This window comes from Cyanistes caeruleus, chromosome 4, assembly GCF_971803275.1.
Source record: "Cyanistes caeruleus chromosome 4, bCyaCae1.hap1.1, whole genome shotgun sequence".
NCBI classification, from domain to species: domain Eukaryota; kingdom Metazoa; phylum Chordata; class Aves; order Passeriformes; family Paridae; genus Cyanistes; species Cyanistes caeruleus.
The window spans coordinates 44,226,136-44,244,356 of NC_141704.1; the positions used below are offsets into that span (position 1 = coordinate 44,226,136).

Sequence of the window (18,221 nt, forward strand, 5' to 3'; positions counted from 1 at the left end):
TTTTTTTTCTTTAAGGATGTTTAAAATTAGGTGAGGTAAAATAGTATTTTTTTTTTTTTTTCTCTAACACATACTTTCTACAGTCCCTGAAATTAAAACATGCAACCTCTTTAAACCTTATATAGTATTCAGAAACTTGCTTGCCAACTTAAAAAAAATAAATGTAGCTTTAAATGTGCTTGTTGACATGATAATAAACTCAAGACTCCTTGATCCTTTAATGAAAAACAGAATCCTAAAGAAAAATATTTGTTTCCCTTTCAGCTGGGGTAGATACTAAGCATGAAGCTTGCACATCATTTTAAGCTCATTTAACCCTATTTGAGATCTTACAGGGACTTCTGGGCATTGTACTGAAATCAAGCACAGCATGGAGTTCCACTTTGAAGAGCCTTTCATATTCAGACATAAATTATTCCAGACTAGAGAAGTAAAATGGGTAAAACCACCCTAGGAAGGCGAACATTTACAGTTACTACTAAAGACCACTGCAGTACTTTAGTTTTATGACTCCCATAAAAACCAACAAGGAATATGGCACAAGCAACATGAACATTTTCCTGTACTTCTATAACACAAAAATAGCTCAGTCATTTACACTAGCTCAGTGCAACAGGGGCAGATTATTGAGCTGCTCTCCATCCTGGACTGGCCCTTTTATTTTTCCAATTTTTCTCTTTGTTTTTTAAATGCAATTCTTGACATTCCAGCTTAAGCTTTCATCATGTTTTTGCAGATTCACAAAGGTAGGTCTCATGAAGTGCTGTTCAACAGCTGTAAGACCATCTCAAGCAGATCCAGATACTGAGAAAACATAATGCAGAAACACACATTTTCATCTCTATATACAGCCCTATATAAAAGGCAATAAAATGAGGAATTGTAATTTGCACTACTGAGCTATGGCAAGCCTCTTCAGCTCCTTTGTTTTAACTTTAAGAGATGCAAGCTTAGACAAAATTATATTGAAATATATTGCAGCAAGGAAGGAAGGATATGTTTATTTGTTCAATTTCCTCAAAACATCTTTTTGTTGACTTTGATTAGAATAGTAAAAATAGGAGCAGCATAAATGCAGGAGTTGGAAGGCACGTAGCTCTGTGAAGTGGAAATGCACCCCTTGGTGCTGTATTTTATTGCTGCTACTCTTTGGTGCCCTTTTAATACAACCAGGACTTCATTTTGAGAAAGGCTGTAATTGTATCCAGCTGCTGACCCAGGCTTGTCACCCACTCTTATACACTGTAAGGAGAACTAAGCTATTTTCCATGTCAAATTTGATTTATATCTGAAATCAATCTGCATTGCTCTGAAATCCATCAAAGTGGTCAGTTTCAGAAATTTAATATAATGCAAAATGTAAGGGAGAGAAGTTCAAAGCCATCATCTGAAGTATTTTTCCTCCTGAAAGGCAGCACCTTACCTTGAATTGCACAATCCTTTAGATCCTGCACTGAGTGGTATTAAGTCTGAAATCAGACCTATCGCAACTCCTCCACTCAACGCCCAGCTCTCACTGATTCTTTTCATCTTTTTAGAATGACAGACAGGAGGCTTTTTTTCAGCACATTGCTAAGAAAACACCGTCTAGTACACTAGAAGCTGCACCAGGTTTTCACCAATACTTCTTAAAATGTGATGCAAAGACACAGGGTGTATTTTCCCTGCCAACTACGTAGTTTAGCCAAAGCAGGTAAACAATAAACTGTAAAATGTATAATATAAAATGCATAATTGCCTTACTATAATGCAAGGCAACACAGAAGTATAAAATTGAAGGAAAGTTCTTACCTCTGAATGTGCCTTTTCTTCTGCCTGGAAGAAAACAAAGAGGAAATGGCTTAGAATCAGCATGCAACATAATTGTGGTATTAGAGCAAAAAAGCCAGCTACAGTGAAGTGAAATGAATAGCTTCATGTATCCATTACATTTAAGGAAGGTATCCAGTAAAAACAATAAATGGAATTCTTTTCAAGTTGCTTGGCAGGGCTCCACCTGAAAGCCCAAAGAGATTGCCAGCGTACTGACAAAATTAAATGGTGGAGAAAAGGGCAGCAGGACCAGAACTTCAGAAACTGCAGCTACATTTCTAAGATACAAACAAAAATTTACTATGCTCTCACTGCATGGACCTTAGTCTGACACAACAAACTTTTATGCTGCAATGATTATTAGGGCTCCTGGATTCATATTTGTCTTACTGCATACCAAGAAATGTTCCTAATACGATAGTAAGTAAACCCTGATAAGAGAAGTTGACAGCATACCTGTAAAACATACATTGAGGAAGGTGAGGGGAACTTGAATTTTAATGTAATTTCTTCCATACAGAATACTGACCAAAATATTAAAGGCTATCAAGGCATGTTAAAGTTTTCAATTAAACTCGCTAATATTATTTTAAAGTTAAGTATTTTCCATATTACAATGTATGGTGTTATATATTGAAGCTTTTTACAACTTTTTCAACAAGCTAAGAAATGAAACTACTGTAAGGCAAACCTTTGAAAGTCATTCAGTTTCTAAGCATTGGATTAGCCCTATTCAGGAGACATTTGGTGGACAGATAAATCTTGCTTCAGTGGGATTCTAATGGAAAAGAATGGCATGTCATGAGAAAGGAACCCTTTCATAACATAAAATAGGAATCAGTTAATGTACTGGAAATCAATCCACCCCATGGTCTGAAGTGGCCCAGATTCAGAGAAGCAGTCTACATTATGTAGAAGTAAGCAGTAAAAGGAAAATGTAGGTAGAGGAATTATCTATAAATAACACTAGAAACACTGAGAAAACCCACAGTAAGGGTTCTTCAGGATACTCTCTGGCATTGGACTGTCTTATTCTGTGTAATTACAAATCAGTGTAGCTGACTTTGAGTCTGTATTAGGCATTCATTTTGGGCTCTTAGGATTTTAATGATTTATAACAGAAATATTTCTTTTGCTTTACCTTTCATAAGGGGAGAAAACTGACTCTCCATATATGCTTTTCTGTTAGCAGTCACTAAACAGACTGATGTTACAATATTTACCTTGGCAACACTTAGAAATGCTTTTTGCTGAAACTACTCTAATATCTGACACAACACTGTGTGATGGACGGTTTAGTACAATGAGGTATTTTTTTCAGCACTGATGTGACACACATGCTGTAACACCCTAACTTTCTAATCTATGCTTGTGAACAGGAGATCTGCCCACAGAAAAAAAGATGATATTCTATTCCCATTATTGTTACATCAAATATGTAGTGCATGGAGAGTCACAAAGGGACTGAGGTGACAGTGTCCCCTTATGATTTCCTCTGTGGCAACAAAAGCCTAAACCTAAACCTAAAACCTAAAGCCTAAACCTAAACCTAAAACCTAAAGCCTAAACCTAAACCTAAAAAATTAGGTTTGCTGATCTTTTCCTAAAACCACCATGTGGGGACATGGCTCTTGTCCTTGGACCACCAAACCTGCTGATGCAGGGACTGCTACATGTTGTCACCAGACAACATCCTCGATGCACAAGTGTTACCTCTTCCTGAGTTCAGAGAGGTGGCTCCCACAAGTCACATTTTGTGGGCAGTGAAGGAAGTAAATTAATGAGAAAGACGAATATTTTGGACACACTATCAGCTTTAAAAATAGAATCTAACAACCAAATATATCTGAGCAGTTTTTACTTGAGTTCATGCTCACACCATTGTAACCCATGATCCAGCATTGTTACAATAAGCTCTAAAAGGAAAAAAATAAATTCTTTTTCTCAATCTACTTCTCCATCATATGCATGCATACCATCCTTGAAAGGATTATTTTTTCTTTTTTTGAGGTCTTAGAATATTAAGGTACAAGTGACATGTCCTTACACAACTCCTCTGAGCATGGCTTGGCACAATCAGTGAAGCCTAGGAACTCAAAATGTAGCTAATGCTGAGAGCCAGTGCGAGAAATTGGCAATTAACCAAATATATGAATATTTAAGTGTTTCATCTACTGAGCAGGAGGAGATTGAAACAGGAGACAACCTATCATAACTTTTTCAATTACTCACAGGGCTAAATGTATTCACTGCCAAAACAGAATCTGTTTACTACATCTTTTACATTCACAGATTTTCTGTGAAACAAAATGGGTATCTCTGTACATTCAGATCTCTACAAGGTAGATTTCCACTCTGTGCAAATTTAGTCCTGAAAAACCCAAATGCAAATAAAGAAGAAAGCCAATATATACAGAAAATAATAGTGAATGCAGAACTTCTGTGTCATTGGACTTATTCAATGGCAGAAAATAATGAAATGTCTCTTCTGAATCTCATATTCTAATTCTCAAAGAAACAATCTTCAGAGAACAACTTGAAGATCTTCAACTATCCTCTGGTAATTATACATGAAGGTCTTGATCTTCATTTAGTACTTTAAATTTCTCCAGTGATTAGGTCACAGAAAACACTAGCACTTAGGCTTAAGACAATGCTTGAGAAATCTGATAAATTTAATGGAGATAACCCTGTGAAGCTATCCCATTACTCTCTTCACTCAGCTGATGCGACACAATGTGAAACCTTTCATGTTTCTATACTCCACTTGTGCATCATCTTCTGATTAATTGCTGAAAAGTTTAAACTATTTTCACAGTGAGCTCAAGAAGCAGCAATTCAGATCAAAAATCTTTGCTAAAAGTTAATCCTAGTAATTTTTTTCATACCAATTTCTTTCTGGCTCCTTTCAGATTTTTCTGCAACTTCTATTGTCTTGCCTACATAACCCATTACTCCAGGAGCAGAGCTGCAATGTAAATTCACAGTCTGAAGATATTTATAGTATGAAACTGTAAACAGTTTACAGTTTATTTGGTAGGAAAAATACCATTCTTTATTATCACGGAGTTTAGTTAATATTTCCAAGATACTCTGTTCAAAGATAACAGGTTACATAAATAGTAAGTATTAGTAAATTCCTTCTACATTACACAACACCAGAGCACAGATATTACATATTTATTCACTTACTGGGTGCTGAAAGCATCCTGTGTCACTTTATAACTTGATTTTTTTCATCTATCAGTTTCATAACATTCTTCTAAAATTTGACATCAAAGCTTGAATTATAATTTTTGACACACCTTCCCAAGCAAACATATTGTAGTGTCTCATAGACAGGGAATAGCTCCAAATATTTTTTCAACCACCAAAACATGAGTGAGAAGCTGAACTCTGAATGTTAGTCGTGCCTCACATGTAGCCAGCCTGTATAAACATTCTACTCCTCCCAACTTCACCTCCACTCTCCCGCTTCCAGATATTTCAGGACTGGTCTGGACTGGAATGACTTGCAACTTGGAGTTGAAGGCAAGTGTACTTGATGTTTGAGATATGCTCTTGTGAACCTTTTTATGATTAAACAGAACTAGGAGAGGTACCATTGTGCATGGATGCAACATACTTGTGAAGCTAACATGAGTTTATCACTGAGATAGCTACCACGTGCTCCAAAGGCATCAAACTGCATCAGCTTGGTATTCCTAGGCAACAGCTGGTGCTGGCTCTGGGTAGAGGAGTCCATCTCTGGAATGCCAGCTGACACTATTCAACACCTGGACACATGGAGGGGACACACACTATTCATGTATGCATGGGATAAAAGCAGGTAAGTGGGTTGCTCTCCTCTGAAAAGGGGCTACTGCAACATGTAATTGTAGTTGTGAGGAGGCTGCAAAGCAACTGCTCTGTATCAGCAACAGAATGCCCAAACATGTTCAACTTCTCCCCTATGGATGATTTCTTGTCATGGAACAACCAAAACAATAAATGATGCAAAATATATAAAAAACACTCATAAAATAAAAAAAACAAACACCAACCAAACCAACAATAATAGAGGGAAAAAATCAAACCCAGAACAACTTCTGGAGATAGAAACAGATATTACTCAATCTAATTAATCTAATAAAGATTAAAATTTTAGAAAGTTATTCTTCTCTTTGTAAAAGCATCTAAATGCTGTCACTTAAAAGAAATATCAGTAGACACTTAAACTCCAAATTACATCTCCCTTACCCTAACGCAATCTTGTGGTTTTTAGGAAGTTCACCTCAAAGACTGCCAGGATATAAATGATTTTCTCAATAATTATTTCTAAAAAATTACTCAAAATGGTCAACTACAATAGCATAAGGAACCCCATAAAAGAGACACTTTTAGACTTTCACCTATTTTTTAGCTTTCAAAATGTATACTGGATGATTTTAAACATTTATAAGCAATTCACATAAAGAGATGAAAAAGAATGTTTTCTAAAATAGTATGCAATAGTACAAAGCTGAAAGTAAGCATTCCTACTTTACTGCAGTAAAATTCTAATTCTTCTATGTCTCAAAGTATTGAAATTTTCATGAACAATGAACAAGAACAGAGGCAGGCAGAACTTTTTTCTAAAATATCAATACTCACCGTAGAGTAGAGAGAGGATGTGCTGGAGACAAGTGATAATGAAGACCCATGTACTTTAAGAAAAGAAAAATAACATGAAATATTGATAAAAACATAAAACTTCCCCCATGTAGCTCAATAAGTAAACAAGTTTTTAAAATGAGAACCAATTTTCCACAAAGAGCTATTATAAGCTATCAGTATAGAATAGCTATTAATAGATTTCCCTGCATTTAGAAAGACTGTCCTGTGCAGAAAAATAGTTTTCCTGTATATGGGGCAGGTGAGTGAACCAACAAAATTTTTTATTATTGCCAGAAAACCAAGCATCACTTTTGTTTCTTTGACAAGAAATCACTTGATAAATACACTCTTCAGAGAAACCAGAAATTGAGCTGTTTATACAGCTATAATCTACCTGTCCTGTAGCTGTCCTAAGCTGAGAATATGATTTTAGTAAGAGACTATGCTTTGGAAACCAGTTCATATTCCATGGGGTGAGCTCTCAAGCTTCTCTCAGCAATGCTGACCTGAGTAGTTATTGTCCATGGGAAGTAGTAACTGTGAGAGGTAGTGCCATATTTCCCCTGATCCTCAGTGGAGTCAGCCTCAAGAGCATTGGCTGAATGTCACAGGGCTGCACTTTAAGAAATGGGGTTCCTGGCCTACCTGGAAATGACCAATGAAGACTAAAACTGTAAAAAAAAAATGTCCCTTTCTGATGACTCTCCTGAGGAAAGCTATACCCAAAGATAATTTCAAAGAAGACAACTTATTTAATTTCCTCTTTTTGTTTCACAAGGAAGTTTTTTGATATTCATAATTTGCCAGGGTTTGATAAAAAAAGTATTTTGCTTTAATAGCTACCTGTATGCAAAAAAAAGACACTTTGAGAATACTTGGATTAGCCAAATGGACTTTGAATTTGGCTTTGTATTTATGGAAATGTGGTACACTGACCATTGAAATGGAGTGGCTTCCAAAGTATGTTTGGTTTTCAGTCTCTGGTTTAAATGTTTCAGCTAAACTGCCATCTGCATTCATACCCAGTGGCTCTATGCATTACCTATCTTGTTTCACTTTACCCTTCCTCAGAGCTCTTATCTTAAAATACATTTGACCTTCTAACAACATCATTTCATGGTAATCTCTAATGACTGTAAACTGCTGAAAACTGTTTATTACTGCTGCATTGACTTTCATTTACTCAGGTTGATCACGGTTATCTACTCCAGCTGGATATGAAACATAACCAATGAAAAAGCTTTCATCAAACCCACTGGTGACCCATTACTGAAATTCTACATTTAACACCTCTTTTTCTATGCATAAATTGCTTTGTTTTCTCTATTACTCTTCCAGTGTTTCCTTTGATAATTCTGTTACTTAGCAAAGGGTCTGTAGTCAGCTCTGCCTGTGAATTATGTGATATTCTTCTGTGCAGTCAGCCATCCTCTCTGTGCTGACAACTCACAGCTTGAGTTGTCCTGCACCCTACTGCTAGTATTACATACCCAGATGTCTGCCTGATATAACATCTAAAATACAGTAAAAGGAATCAAAAAATAGAAGTATTATTTGTCTGTTGTTATCTTGGTCTTTTTATAACTATGACCTTTGGGGTTAAGGCAAGACTTTTTTTATTTTCCTATTATAAAGATAATTTACATTTTCATCACTGAGCAGTAAACAAGATGAATGTTACAGAATTAATCCCATGAAGTTGTCTTTTTTTCTGTTTAATTAAAGGGTGTAAGGACTTTGCACTCTACAAATAAATCAGATTTCTGCAATTCTGCAAATAATCAGATTTACCAGAAATGCTAGTCAGAAGAAAATGCTACAGTGCATGTAATTAGGAGCAGTCAGGTCCTCTGTGGATGAAAGAGAATAAAACCCAAAACCAAACCAAAAAATATTCACCAAGTTCCAGATGTTGCAGATAGCATTAAAAAAAGCAGACAGTAATAATCTGCATAAAGTAGGGAAGTCAGTTTAAATTACAGAATTTCAATACAGAAATTCACATGGTATTTGCTGTAGGAGGCTATAGGAAAGTGGGGAGATTGAATGACTACAAAAGAAAGGAGATGCTAGGTAGCACTGGTGTTTGGGGGAAAAAAGGAAGCACAAAAGTAGGACTAAGAAAGCAGAGAGACACAGTAGTCAAGCTATGTTCGACATTTTGGATTTAGAGGAAAAAAGAATAATTTTCCACAAATGGCTTCCTTTTCTTCAAAATTTCTGATAAAGGATTTGTACATACATGAGATACATACAGCATTGCATATTACTGGCTGAAAGGAATACTTTCCATGTTTTAGGATAAAGAAGGCTTCTGAGTCCAACTCAACAGGATTAATAAAACCTTCACAAAATCATTTAAGTTTCTCTGGTGCAGGGTGCAGAGAAGTATTTTAAAATTTTTATGCTTTGAACATCTGTTTGCCAATGTAAGTAGTTACTCAGTCTTACCTTCTTCCATGCTGTCCCTGAATGAACCTGAATGACTGATTGCTCGTGGTCTCTCTTCTAAGGACGTAGCACTGCCACACAGTTGGGAGTCATCATAGAGATCAAAAGAAGTGTCTTGAGCAGGGATGCTGTTTGAACGCATCATGCTGGGTCCAGGAAGGTTAAACTGTGACAGGTTGGTTGGACTCACTGGAATAAAAAGCTTTATTAATGAAGCACATTTCCATTAAGTGAATTTTGGTTCTGCACAAAATTGTAATGTAGAACTAGTACGGTTAGGTGGACTTCATGCTGTTGAGAAAATGGAAGGCTTTTATTCCTACGTTTAAAGCTACAACAAAAAGGTGGAGTAGATGGCCTCAAAGGAGGTGGAGCTGGATGACATTAATCCTGTAAAACAGGTAACCCTAAAAGCTCTTCTAATTAATCACTATCTGTATTTTAATGTTAAATACCTGTATTACTGCCTGCTGTTAAGACCAAAGTTTATCTTTTGATTTATCCTTTGCAAGACATTTATCCTTTGATTTTCAGGAGCACCTACCACTATATTAGGTTAAAAAATTGTGCAGAAGTCTCAGTTGAATCTCATCCTAATCAACAGGTGTAGTCAGACATGGTTGAAGTAAAGAATAGTGTTGATGAACCTACTTTAAGCTTTCACAAAGTTCTTTTGCCAGTAGGAAGGAAAGCCTGGCTATGGTTCCTCTGGACCATACAATCTCAGTGCCTAGAAGGAAAAGCTGTCTAGCCAAATTGAGCCTCAGTGTTTGGTCTTTTATTTTAGATCATCCAGGATGTGTCCTAAGTTATAAACTACCAGAACAGCTGTGTTGTGAGAGCAACTTATTCCACAGGGCTATGAAAACTGAAAAAAAAGCAAAGAACAATGAAAAAGGAAATTTTAAACCCTATTATCTTATTGCTCTCTATTGTGAGTTTACAAGAACTATGAACAAAAAGATCATTGTAAACAGAAAATTATATAGTGAAAAAAACTGTTACAAAGAGTTGTGTATGTCTGATCAAATTTCTTTTGAGTGATTGTAACCTATAGATGCCATAAGCTCTGACAGAGTGATAGAAGTATTAGTGCTTCAAAGGATGCTACTAATTCCACAGTAAGCGCCTAAACCATAAAAAGCTCATCATGAACCTAGTTATGTGTCAAGTGCACTGAAGATAAGTGGGTTTTATTCAGACTTAAAGAGAGAAATAAAGTAATAAGAAAAAAATAAACTTGTGTTGGATTAATTTGAAACAAGATTCAGAAGAACCAAATCTAAACCTTGGTTCATAATCAAATAAAGCTGCTATGTGACTCACATCCCAAAATACTATATTGCATTCCAGGTTAGAATATGGATTGGGCCCAGTGCAGTCATAGCCAGGTCCAGCTACTGAAACACATTTAAACGGTCTATCTCAAAGCAAACCTATATGTAGGGAAAATCAAATGTTTAGTTTCTGACATTTACTAAAATCACTGGAAAGAATCTTACTGACTATGAAACCTAAAAGATGAATAGCTTTGAACTAGAAACTAATTTCCAGTTCTCCCTCAAAATTTATCTCCTTGGTCAAGTCATGAAGAATCTGTGATTTTTTTCCTCTGTGCAAAATAGGTGGTATCCTGGTGCACTTCATTAACAATACTGTGAGTTTCCCCTTACTAATGAGGTAGAAATGTATGGGGATGAAGACGTTAAAAATAAACCACCTCATCCAGCAGACTAAGAAATATTTACAGTTGAATTTTATGGTTCTCTTACAGAGGGGGAGAAACAAGCATTTACCCAGGTTGGAAAAGTGATATTTTCCAGTTGCAGATGAAGACATAGCTGAAGGAGAAACAAGCGGGGACTGACTGCCAGTGTCTTGCAGGCCTCCAGTTGAATGGGAGCGTAGCCATTCCTTGCCTTCCTCCTGACTTGTCTGCCGGGATGATGGTGTATATCTGAAAAATCACAGCTCACATGCTCAAGACAATGACAAGGTGATGTCTTGGAAAGAAACAGCTGTCACATAAATACCCGTCACCAGTTAGACAGAACGAATCCCTAGGAAAGCATCAAGTCTAGTCAAGTGATTATCACCAGAGATTTTAACTAGATACAATTTACCATTGGGTTACAATAGAAAACATACAGGACTTGAGCCCCCCCTTACTCTTCATCCCCCTCCCCAAAACAGCATTCCCTGCTTTTGAAGAGACAGGATGATCAACCATAGCAGACAGACAACTGAGCTGACAGAAAAGGACTTCAAAACTATAGGAAGTGTACAGGTTGATGCAAAAGCTTGGAAGCTGTATGGTTAGGATGGGGAATGCACAGAATAGAAGCCGAGGAATGTTAGTAGCCACTTGAAAAATGACATCTGTCACATATCATGTGGGCAATTGATTAGATGACAGGAGTGAAACAGATCAACAACTCTGAAAAAGGAGTTAGCATTGACAGTGATAGCTACTTATGGTCATATGCATGTGGTCTTCCACTCTGAATGCTACCTGACATTGTGTGCTGCCCCAAACTGAGGGGAGGGAAAGGGACAGGAATAATAAACAATTAGCAGAAACAAGTTTTCTGGAAGGAAGAAGTTTGGCAATCAATTAATCAACTGATTCTTATGGTAACCAATAAAACAAGTGCACTGTGATGTGGGCTATGATGGAGAACTGGTAACGCACTGGTCCAGCCTTGGCTGAGCTGGAAGAAGGGAAATTCTGGCAGTGATTTAACATTAAAATGTGCAGACAGTGTGGGTCTTAATCAAGAGATTGTTTTCAGCAATGTCTGAAACTGTTTGCTTCATTTAGACAATATCCTGCTGAGAAATGAACACCTTCTTCACTACTGTCATGAGCCATCAGTGTTCCCCAAAACAGCAGAGCAGAAAGGGCTTTTGATATTCTGGCTTCAGGCTTGCAAGGCACAAGTGTTTCTGCTTAGAGAGAAGATTAAATGAACATGTAAGTTCTTGTGTTGGGCTTGGGGTTTTGTACAATATTTTACAGCAGTAAATCATCTTGTCCTTATTAAATATTTACTTCTTTTCTCCTTTCAAAAAGACAGCTATGATCCTTGCCTATAAATGTGGTAGAGCACAGAATTACTGAGTGGTTATCAGATTGGGAAAATGGAAAAATGAGAATTCAGGATCTGAGTCTTGGACTGGGATATCTGTACATTAAACCAAACTGATTTTTTTTTTTTTAATTTTTTCTTTTTCCTGGGCTAACTGATCATTCTTATATGCCTATAAGCAGTTTCCCACTCCAATTCACTTTCAGCTTTCAGCCACCCTAACAGCTGTATGTACATCCACAAACCTCAACCATCCTATTGTATGGGTCCCCATTATACTTTTAATGTCTTCCACCTTTTCCATTCTCTCCAAATCCAAAGTGATTGTTTTGTGATGATAGGAAATTTGACTGAATTCTTATTAAGGAACAGCTAGTGTAGGTCAGAAAGTGCATTATAGTGACAATAGCTTAGCACTAGCTTAAAATTTCAGAAATATTTATTCATAACTCATGAGATTTAATGGTGTAATTTCAGTTATGGAAAGCTGCAGAGTTCTGTGTACATGCACATATATCCTTGCTTGCCAAATATTTTTCCTGGATTGGCAAGATGGGCTTCTATGCCTGGTAAGACCAGCCAAGTTACCTAATGATCTGCTCTTTTAACCATGGAGGAGAGAAGAGAGTGGAAAAGTTGTGATTTCTGTGATGAAGACAGAATTTAGTGAAGTTAGTAGCGAAGTTGGACTCTGTACTGCTGGATAAGGACCAAGAAAACTGTATGGAGCAGCACACATTTTATACTTACAAACCTTGGATAGTAAAATTAGTATTTTCTAGCCCTACCCTTTAATAGCTCTCCAGTTAAAACTGCATGATTGTTTGCATGAGTTCAAGTCAGATCCACCTCTGAAATCTTGTTTTTCTCCATAATATTTTCAATAATTAGTCCTATTGATGCATAAATATCTTGTTCTGTCTCTTTAAGCTCTCCAGGATTCAATGCCTTTTAAGATTCATTGCATAAGGAAATGATCCCTAATAGTATTTATTTCCCATGGTATATCTTGAAAGAAGATTTATTCCTTAGGCAGACGTGGAAAGAAAAAGTCTATTGTTAAAATTTACATTTTCTGGTTTGAATTTAAATTCCAACTATTGTAAACAGGCTCAACAGAAGGAGAAAGAAAAATAAAGGCAGTGTAGAAAAGGTTACAGGAAAATAGAGAAGCAGCAGTCATGCTCAAAAAAATATATATACCTTAATCCCTTTTTGGGTAGTGTATTTCTGTCAAGCTGCATGCTGTTAAAACAAAAAAAATCCCTAAGGACATACAGTAAACAGGACTGATCAGAATTACAAATTTTAAAGCTCTAGGTTTGTGTGCATAACAGAAGGTCATTTAATGCATTTTAATATAACTTTCATGATAAATCCTTTACTCATTGGAAGGAACAATAGGACATGGACTGCTGCACATTCATTTTTCATATAGACATGCTCTGGGCTGGGTCAATAGTAATTTGGAGTCTGTCCAAGTCAGAAAGAAGTGCTTCTTTGCCATTTCTAACCTTTCTACAGCTTGGCTCTGAAATCTGTATGAGAATCATATGGTCACAGTACGAATCTTTATTTTTCACAGTTGCCTATGATAAGGCAATAGATTTCCAAAAGCAAAGAAGGTTGTGTCACCTGCTAAGAGGCAGCATGGCCTTGCCAGAAGCCAAATGACAGCTCTGCATGTAGAAATAGGTTCTAAAGATTCAGACTCTTGGCTTTCTGTTGTTGAGGTTCTCCCACAGTAAGGCGATGGTGGGGAAAATGAGAAGTGGCATCAGAGTGATGTTGTTCCATTTTCCTCCATGCACAGTGTCAGAGTGGCTGATTACCCAAAATATATGGATGGAGTTTTCCTCACTTAAACCACATCACTAGAAGGGCACCTACTAGCCCCTCTTCCAAGTGTCATTTGAGCATTTCATCATAAAGTCTTGGTAAATTGGTCTCTGGTTGGTGTGGGTTGAACTAGTTATCATCAAGTAAGTATTGCAAAGTTTTCTCCCTTTGGAACATAGCTTAGTGTCACTCACCATATGGATTAAATAGCAAAGTGGCTTTTGAAAGCTTCTGTATTACGTATCATAATCACACAGCAGGACCCTTAGGACCCTTCCTACCCAAGAAATACCCTTATTAAAGGTGTTTCCTATTGTGCTGGAGGTGATGGGAGTCCTACTGTCATGTATCCCTGATCCAAGTAGATAAAGGCAGTGAAAACACTGTTGGCATGGACAATCTACTATCAACAAGACTGTCTACTATCATGAGCAATCTACTATCAGGGCTTAGGCAAATGGCAGCAAACTACTCTTACCACCTGGAAATTTTAGAGACAATTTTACTAGTTTAATAAAGGGCCTCGCCCTGCATTTGGAGAAAGCAAATGGCAGGAGAAAATCAGCAGTATTTCAGCACATGCCCAGTTATCGTGGTCCATGTAAGAGTAGTCCCATGTCAGGCAGAGGACTGTATTTTCAGCATTTTGCTCCCACCATAACTAACAGGACCAAGAACAGCTGGTAAAAAGACAACATAAGTCTGAATGAGTGATTCCCTTTTATTTTTCTTCACAGAGAAAAATGGGGCCTTGATGTTCCTTTATTTATCTTTATGTACCTCTAAATTTCAAGATGAATACAGATGATCGTACCACCAGTTTCTTATGCAAACACTTAAAAGTCCAGTAAACAATGTAATTTCTAATATTACTCTAACTTGAAGATCTAAGTATTTCAAAGTAATCCATAGCACATTATCTAAAAATAAAGGAGTCAGTGCTCCTTTAAACCAATCCACAAGGCAAGAGGTATGCCAGTTGTATAAGTAGGTTAAGAGTGACCATAGGATTTTCCAAGAATCTTTTGAATTCAGATGATCAAATGAAATAGGGATGAATAGCCTCAACATAAACATGGAGTTATTGCAGCTGCATTAAAGTGAGTGTAGCAAATGCTCATTGTGTGTTTCTAACACAATAAAGCTTCCAAAGATGCTCCTAGATTTCAGATAATTGTATGAAACCATTAAGCATGGTCTCATTTAACTATTACTTCAGACCAATAACTGTCCTTATCTTTTCAATATCTGAAATTATTCATCCACCAAAAGCTGGGTTCATTGCTTCCACAGAAACTGGGTTTTTGGTAAATAGAATTGAATTTACCTCACATCTCTAAAGTTGATAATAATAATAAAAGCAGTTCTTTCCTGAAATAAGCAATGCATACATGGACAAAAACCAATATAAAGTGAGGATGAGAATGTCATAGTATTCCTGATATTTTCCTTCACCATGTAAATTGGGAAAAAGCAATCTTGCAGAAAGATGAATGAAGACATAGGCTGAAGTTATCAAGCCCACTGTATCTCATTCTCTTTTGCTTATTTTACACTGCTGAAACTGACTGCAAATTCTAGGAGGGAAATTACAGGAAGCCTTACATTCCTCATTTTCCTACCTGCCCTTGGTGATGAGGTTATCTTGGGAAAGGGCCATAATAGCATATCCTTGAGCTATATCTAACTCTTTCAGAGTTGTTAGGGAATAAAACAAATTATTGCAAGCTAAGAAACAACTAGCTCTATGACAGGCTGGACCAAGCTGATATGGGTCTTAAAATTAGTTTCTGCAAAAGGCTAGGCATATAAGAAAAACTGATACATGATGCACTGTTTCACGCCTTGAAACCACAACTATCAATTATGATTATTAAAGATAATTGAAGGTCTTGAAGGGCTTAAGTGAATTTCAGTGCACTTTTATAGGACTCAAACCTAAACATTCTTTTAAAACAAGCCAGAGAAAGCCAGTCATGTTCCACTCTGCTAATCTTAAAATGCAGCTATTACCGCTGATCAGACTGCTGTTTATTTCTGTATTTCTGTGTGTTTATGCCTTCCTTGCTGTGTCCTTCAGATCAAGCAGAAGAAAATAACAAATTTGCAATGCTCAACAGTAACTAAGGAAACTTTGAAAGAACTACTGGTTATGTGTCCACCTGGAAAATTTTACAACTAAAGCAGTAATATTTTCAATTAACCCCAGAAGATGTTTTTATTTTAGAGTATAAGCACCTGCATGGTTCTTTTAATCCCTCTAAATTGTTGTAAGGTAAAATACAAGTCTATATAGGGAGCTACACTACTATGACAGTAGAATTAGACTTTTCTAAATATTGCTAGCGCAAAACCACCAAAAGGCCTGAGAGTGATGCAAAATCTGCCTTCCTTCTGAAAAAGAAAACATTTTGCTTGCTGCTACAGAGTCTATTTTCTGGTTACAATGCAATAGAATCTCATTGAATGATGCAGAATTTGGCTGGAGTAATCTTCGACACTTCAGGAGTTGTCAGGCACCTCTGTGCTGGTGCTGTACCATCACTCCCTGGGTACCCTGAAAACTGTGGGCAACATCTGATCATCCCTGGAGGGATAGCTGGGCAAATATAACAGAGACTTTGCAACTTTGCTGTTTCCATGAAAGGCGACTCTTTTTTTGGAGGCAGTCAAGGGCTACTTTTCTTCACAGAAAATGTATATGTGCCCTGAAATCTTGTTCTCATTTTCTGTGTGCTTTCCAGCTGTTCTTTACTAAAACTTGATGTCCCAAAGTCTCATCTTAAAGCCTTAATGTGGAAAAGTATAATGGGATAGCTACTTTCTAAGACTTCTATGCGATATTTTCATTTTCAAAATGCTTTTTCCCAGCAATGGCACTACAACTCTGTACACACATTCTGAAAAATAGCCTCACTATTTTCCATTTTGTATCTATGCAAATATATCCTGCCCTGTTATATCCCTTCAGACTAATAAGCTCTTGATCACTCATCTTCAGTAACTCCTTACCAACTATTCAAGCACCTTTATTTTCCCCATTTGCTTATGAGGGTGTTATTTGGAATAGTACTTAAAGCTTTGGTAAATTCAGGATTTTTATTGCATTTACTGTTTTCCTCTATTCAGAGAGCATGTTTTCCTGCAAATGAATTAAATTAGTCTTTATTATTTAAAAGGCTGTTAATGACTAATCCCAGGTTATCTGTTACTTAGCCTATTTTGTTTAATATCTTCTGTATTTTTCCAGGCAAACTGGCCTTCCTGTAATCCCCTTGCTCTCCATCTCAGCTCTCCTCTTCACTCCTTCCTCAGCACAGACCCTTTGAAAACTCTTCTCCAGTTCTAATGACTGCAGGGTTTTCAGGCTGTGTCTTAAGCAGGGAAATGAAAAATTCATCAGGACCAAAAAACCAAAGATACCTTTAACCTTTTCATCTCCTCTTACTATGCTTGCCATTACTGATATTTATCCATCAAACTACAGCTATTATTTCAATGAAAGAAGTACATATATTTTTTTATATCATCTATCATTAGCTCTCTCCTTGCTTTCAGTTTTTCATGCAGTTTTTCTGCATGGACTTTATGTTGCTTACTTGTACCTCATTGTGCTCTTTGGTCTTTCTGACTTTGGTCTTTCTTTATAGAGACTTGGTCTCTATGCTATATTAGTATATCTGATTATAAGGACTGCTGATTCAGTCTTTTTCAAGCTCTAGGGTGACTGAAGAAAAAGAAAAAACACTCACTGGAGATATTTTTTATGCTATGCCATCCTATAATTTGTATAGCCAAAGGCATTTCAGACCTGAGTCTTTTTTTACAAAGAAAAAAAGACATAATCTACTGCCAAATATATCTATCTCCAATGTTGCAAATCAATGTTTTTGTTGTGAAAAAATACTTTGCTACATGTGAGTTTTAATGTATAAAAGAGTTTAGAAACTCAGCACTCGTATCAGACCTTTCAGAAAAATCAAACTGCAAAAACCCTGTTGGGGCTATAATTCAAGAAATGACACCATTTACTCTAGGTGCATATATTTGTTTTGAGGCCAGATCAACACGAACAATGGCTCTCTTTGGACTCAGTCATAATATCCCCACATGGACAAATCTGAAACTTAAAAATATTGCCAACAGCCAAGTATTTGGAACCACTGAAATTAAGTCACTGAACAAATACATAAAGTATTAGCAGTGGTGGTTGCTCAGGAACTTATGCCAAGCCATTAATATTTGAAATGTGATGTTTAAGATCCTGAGTATAAATATAATTTTTGGCATAAATTCATACTCCTCCATATCATTCTACTGACCTCACCATCCATATATGTGGCAGTGAAGGATTTTGTAAGCTTAGTAATAATAATTGACCTTCTAAGAAATATT

The 18,221-nt window shown here is 36.6% G+C and overlaps 1 protein-coding gene across 19 annotated transcripts in view; it reads right to left on the reverse strand.

The window, feature by feature from the left end:
* NAV3 (neuron navigator 3) overlaps positions 1-18,221 on the reverse strand; it is a 504,955-nt gene that overhangs the window by 37,855 nt on the left and 448,879 nt on the right. For 11 of the 19 annotated variants that reach the window (XM_086884225.1, XM_086884227.1, XM_086884224.1 and 8 more), the window contains 5 exons: positions 13,191-13,232; positions 10,695-10,855; positions 8,899-9,087; positions 6,445-6,497; positions 1,792-1,815 (listed from right to left, as the gene is read on the reverse strand). In XM_086884225.1, coding sequence (XP_086740351.1) covers positions 1,792-1,815; positions 6,445-6,497; positions 8,899-9,087; positions 10,695-10,855; positions 13,191-13,232 — 469 coding nt within the window. The remainder of the gene's footprint in view (positions 1-1,791; positions 1,816-6,444; positions 6,498-8,898; positions 9,088-10,694; positions 10,856-13,190; positions 13,233-18,221) is intronic. The other 8 variants (XM_086884226.1, XM_086884232.1, XM_086884222.1 and 5 more) reach the window with 1 other exon arrangement.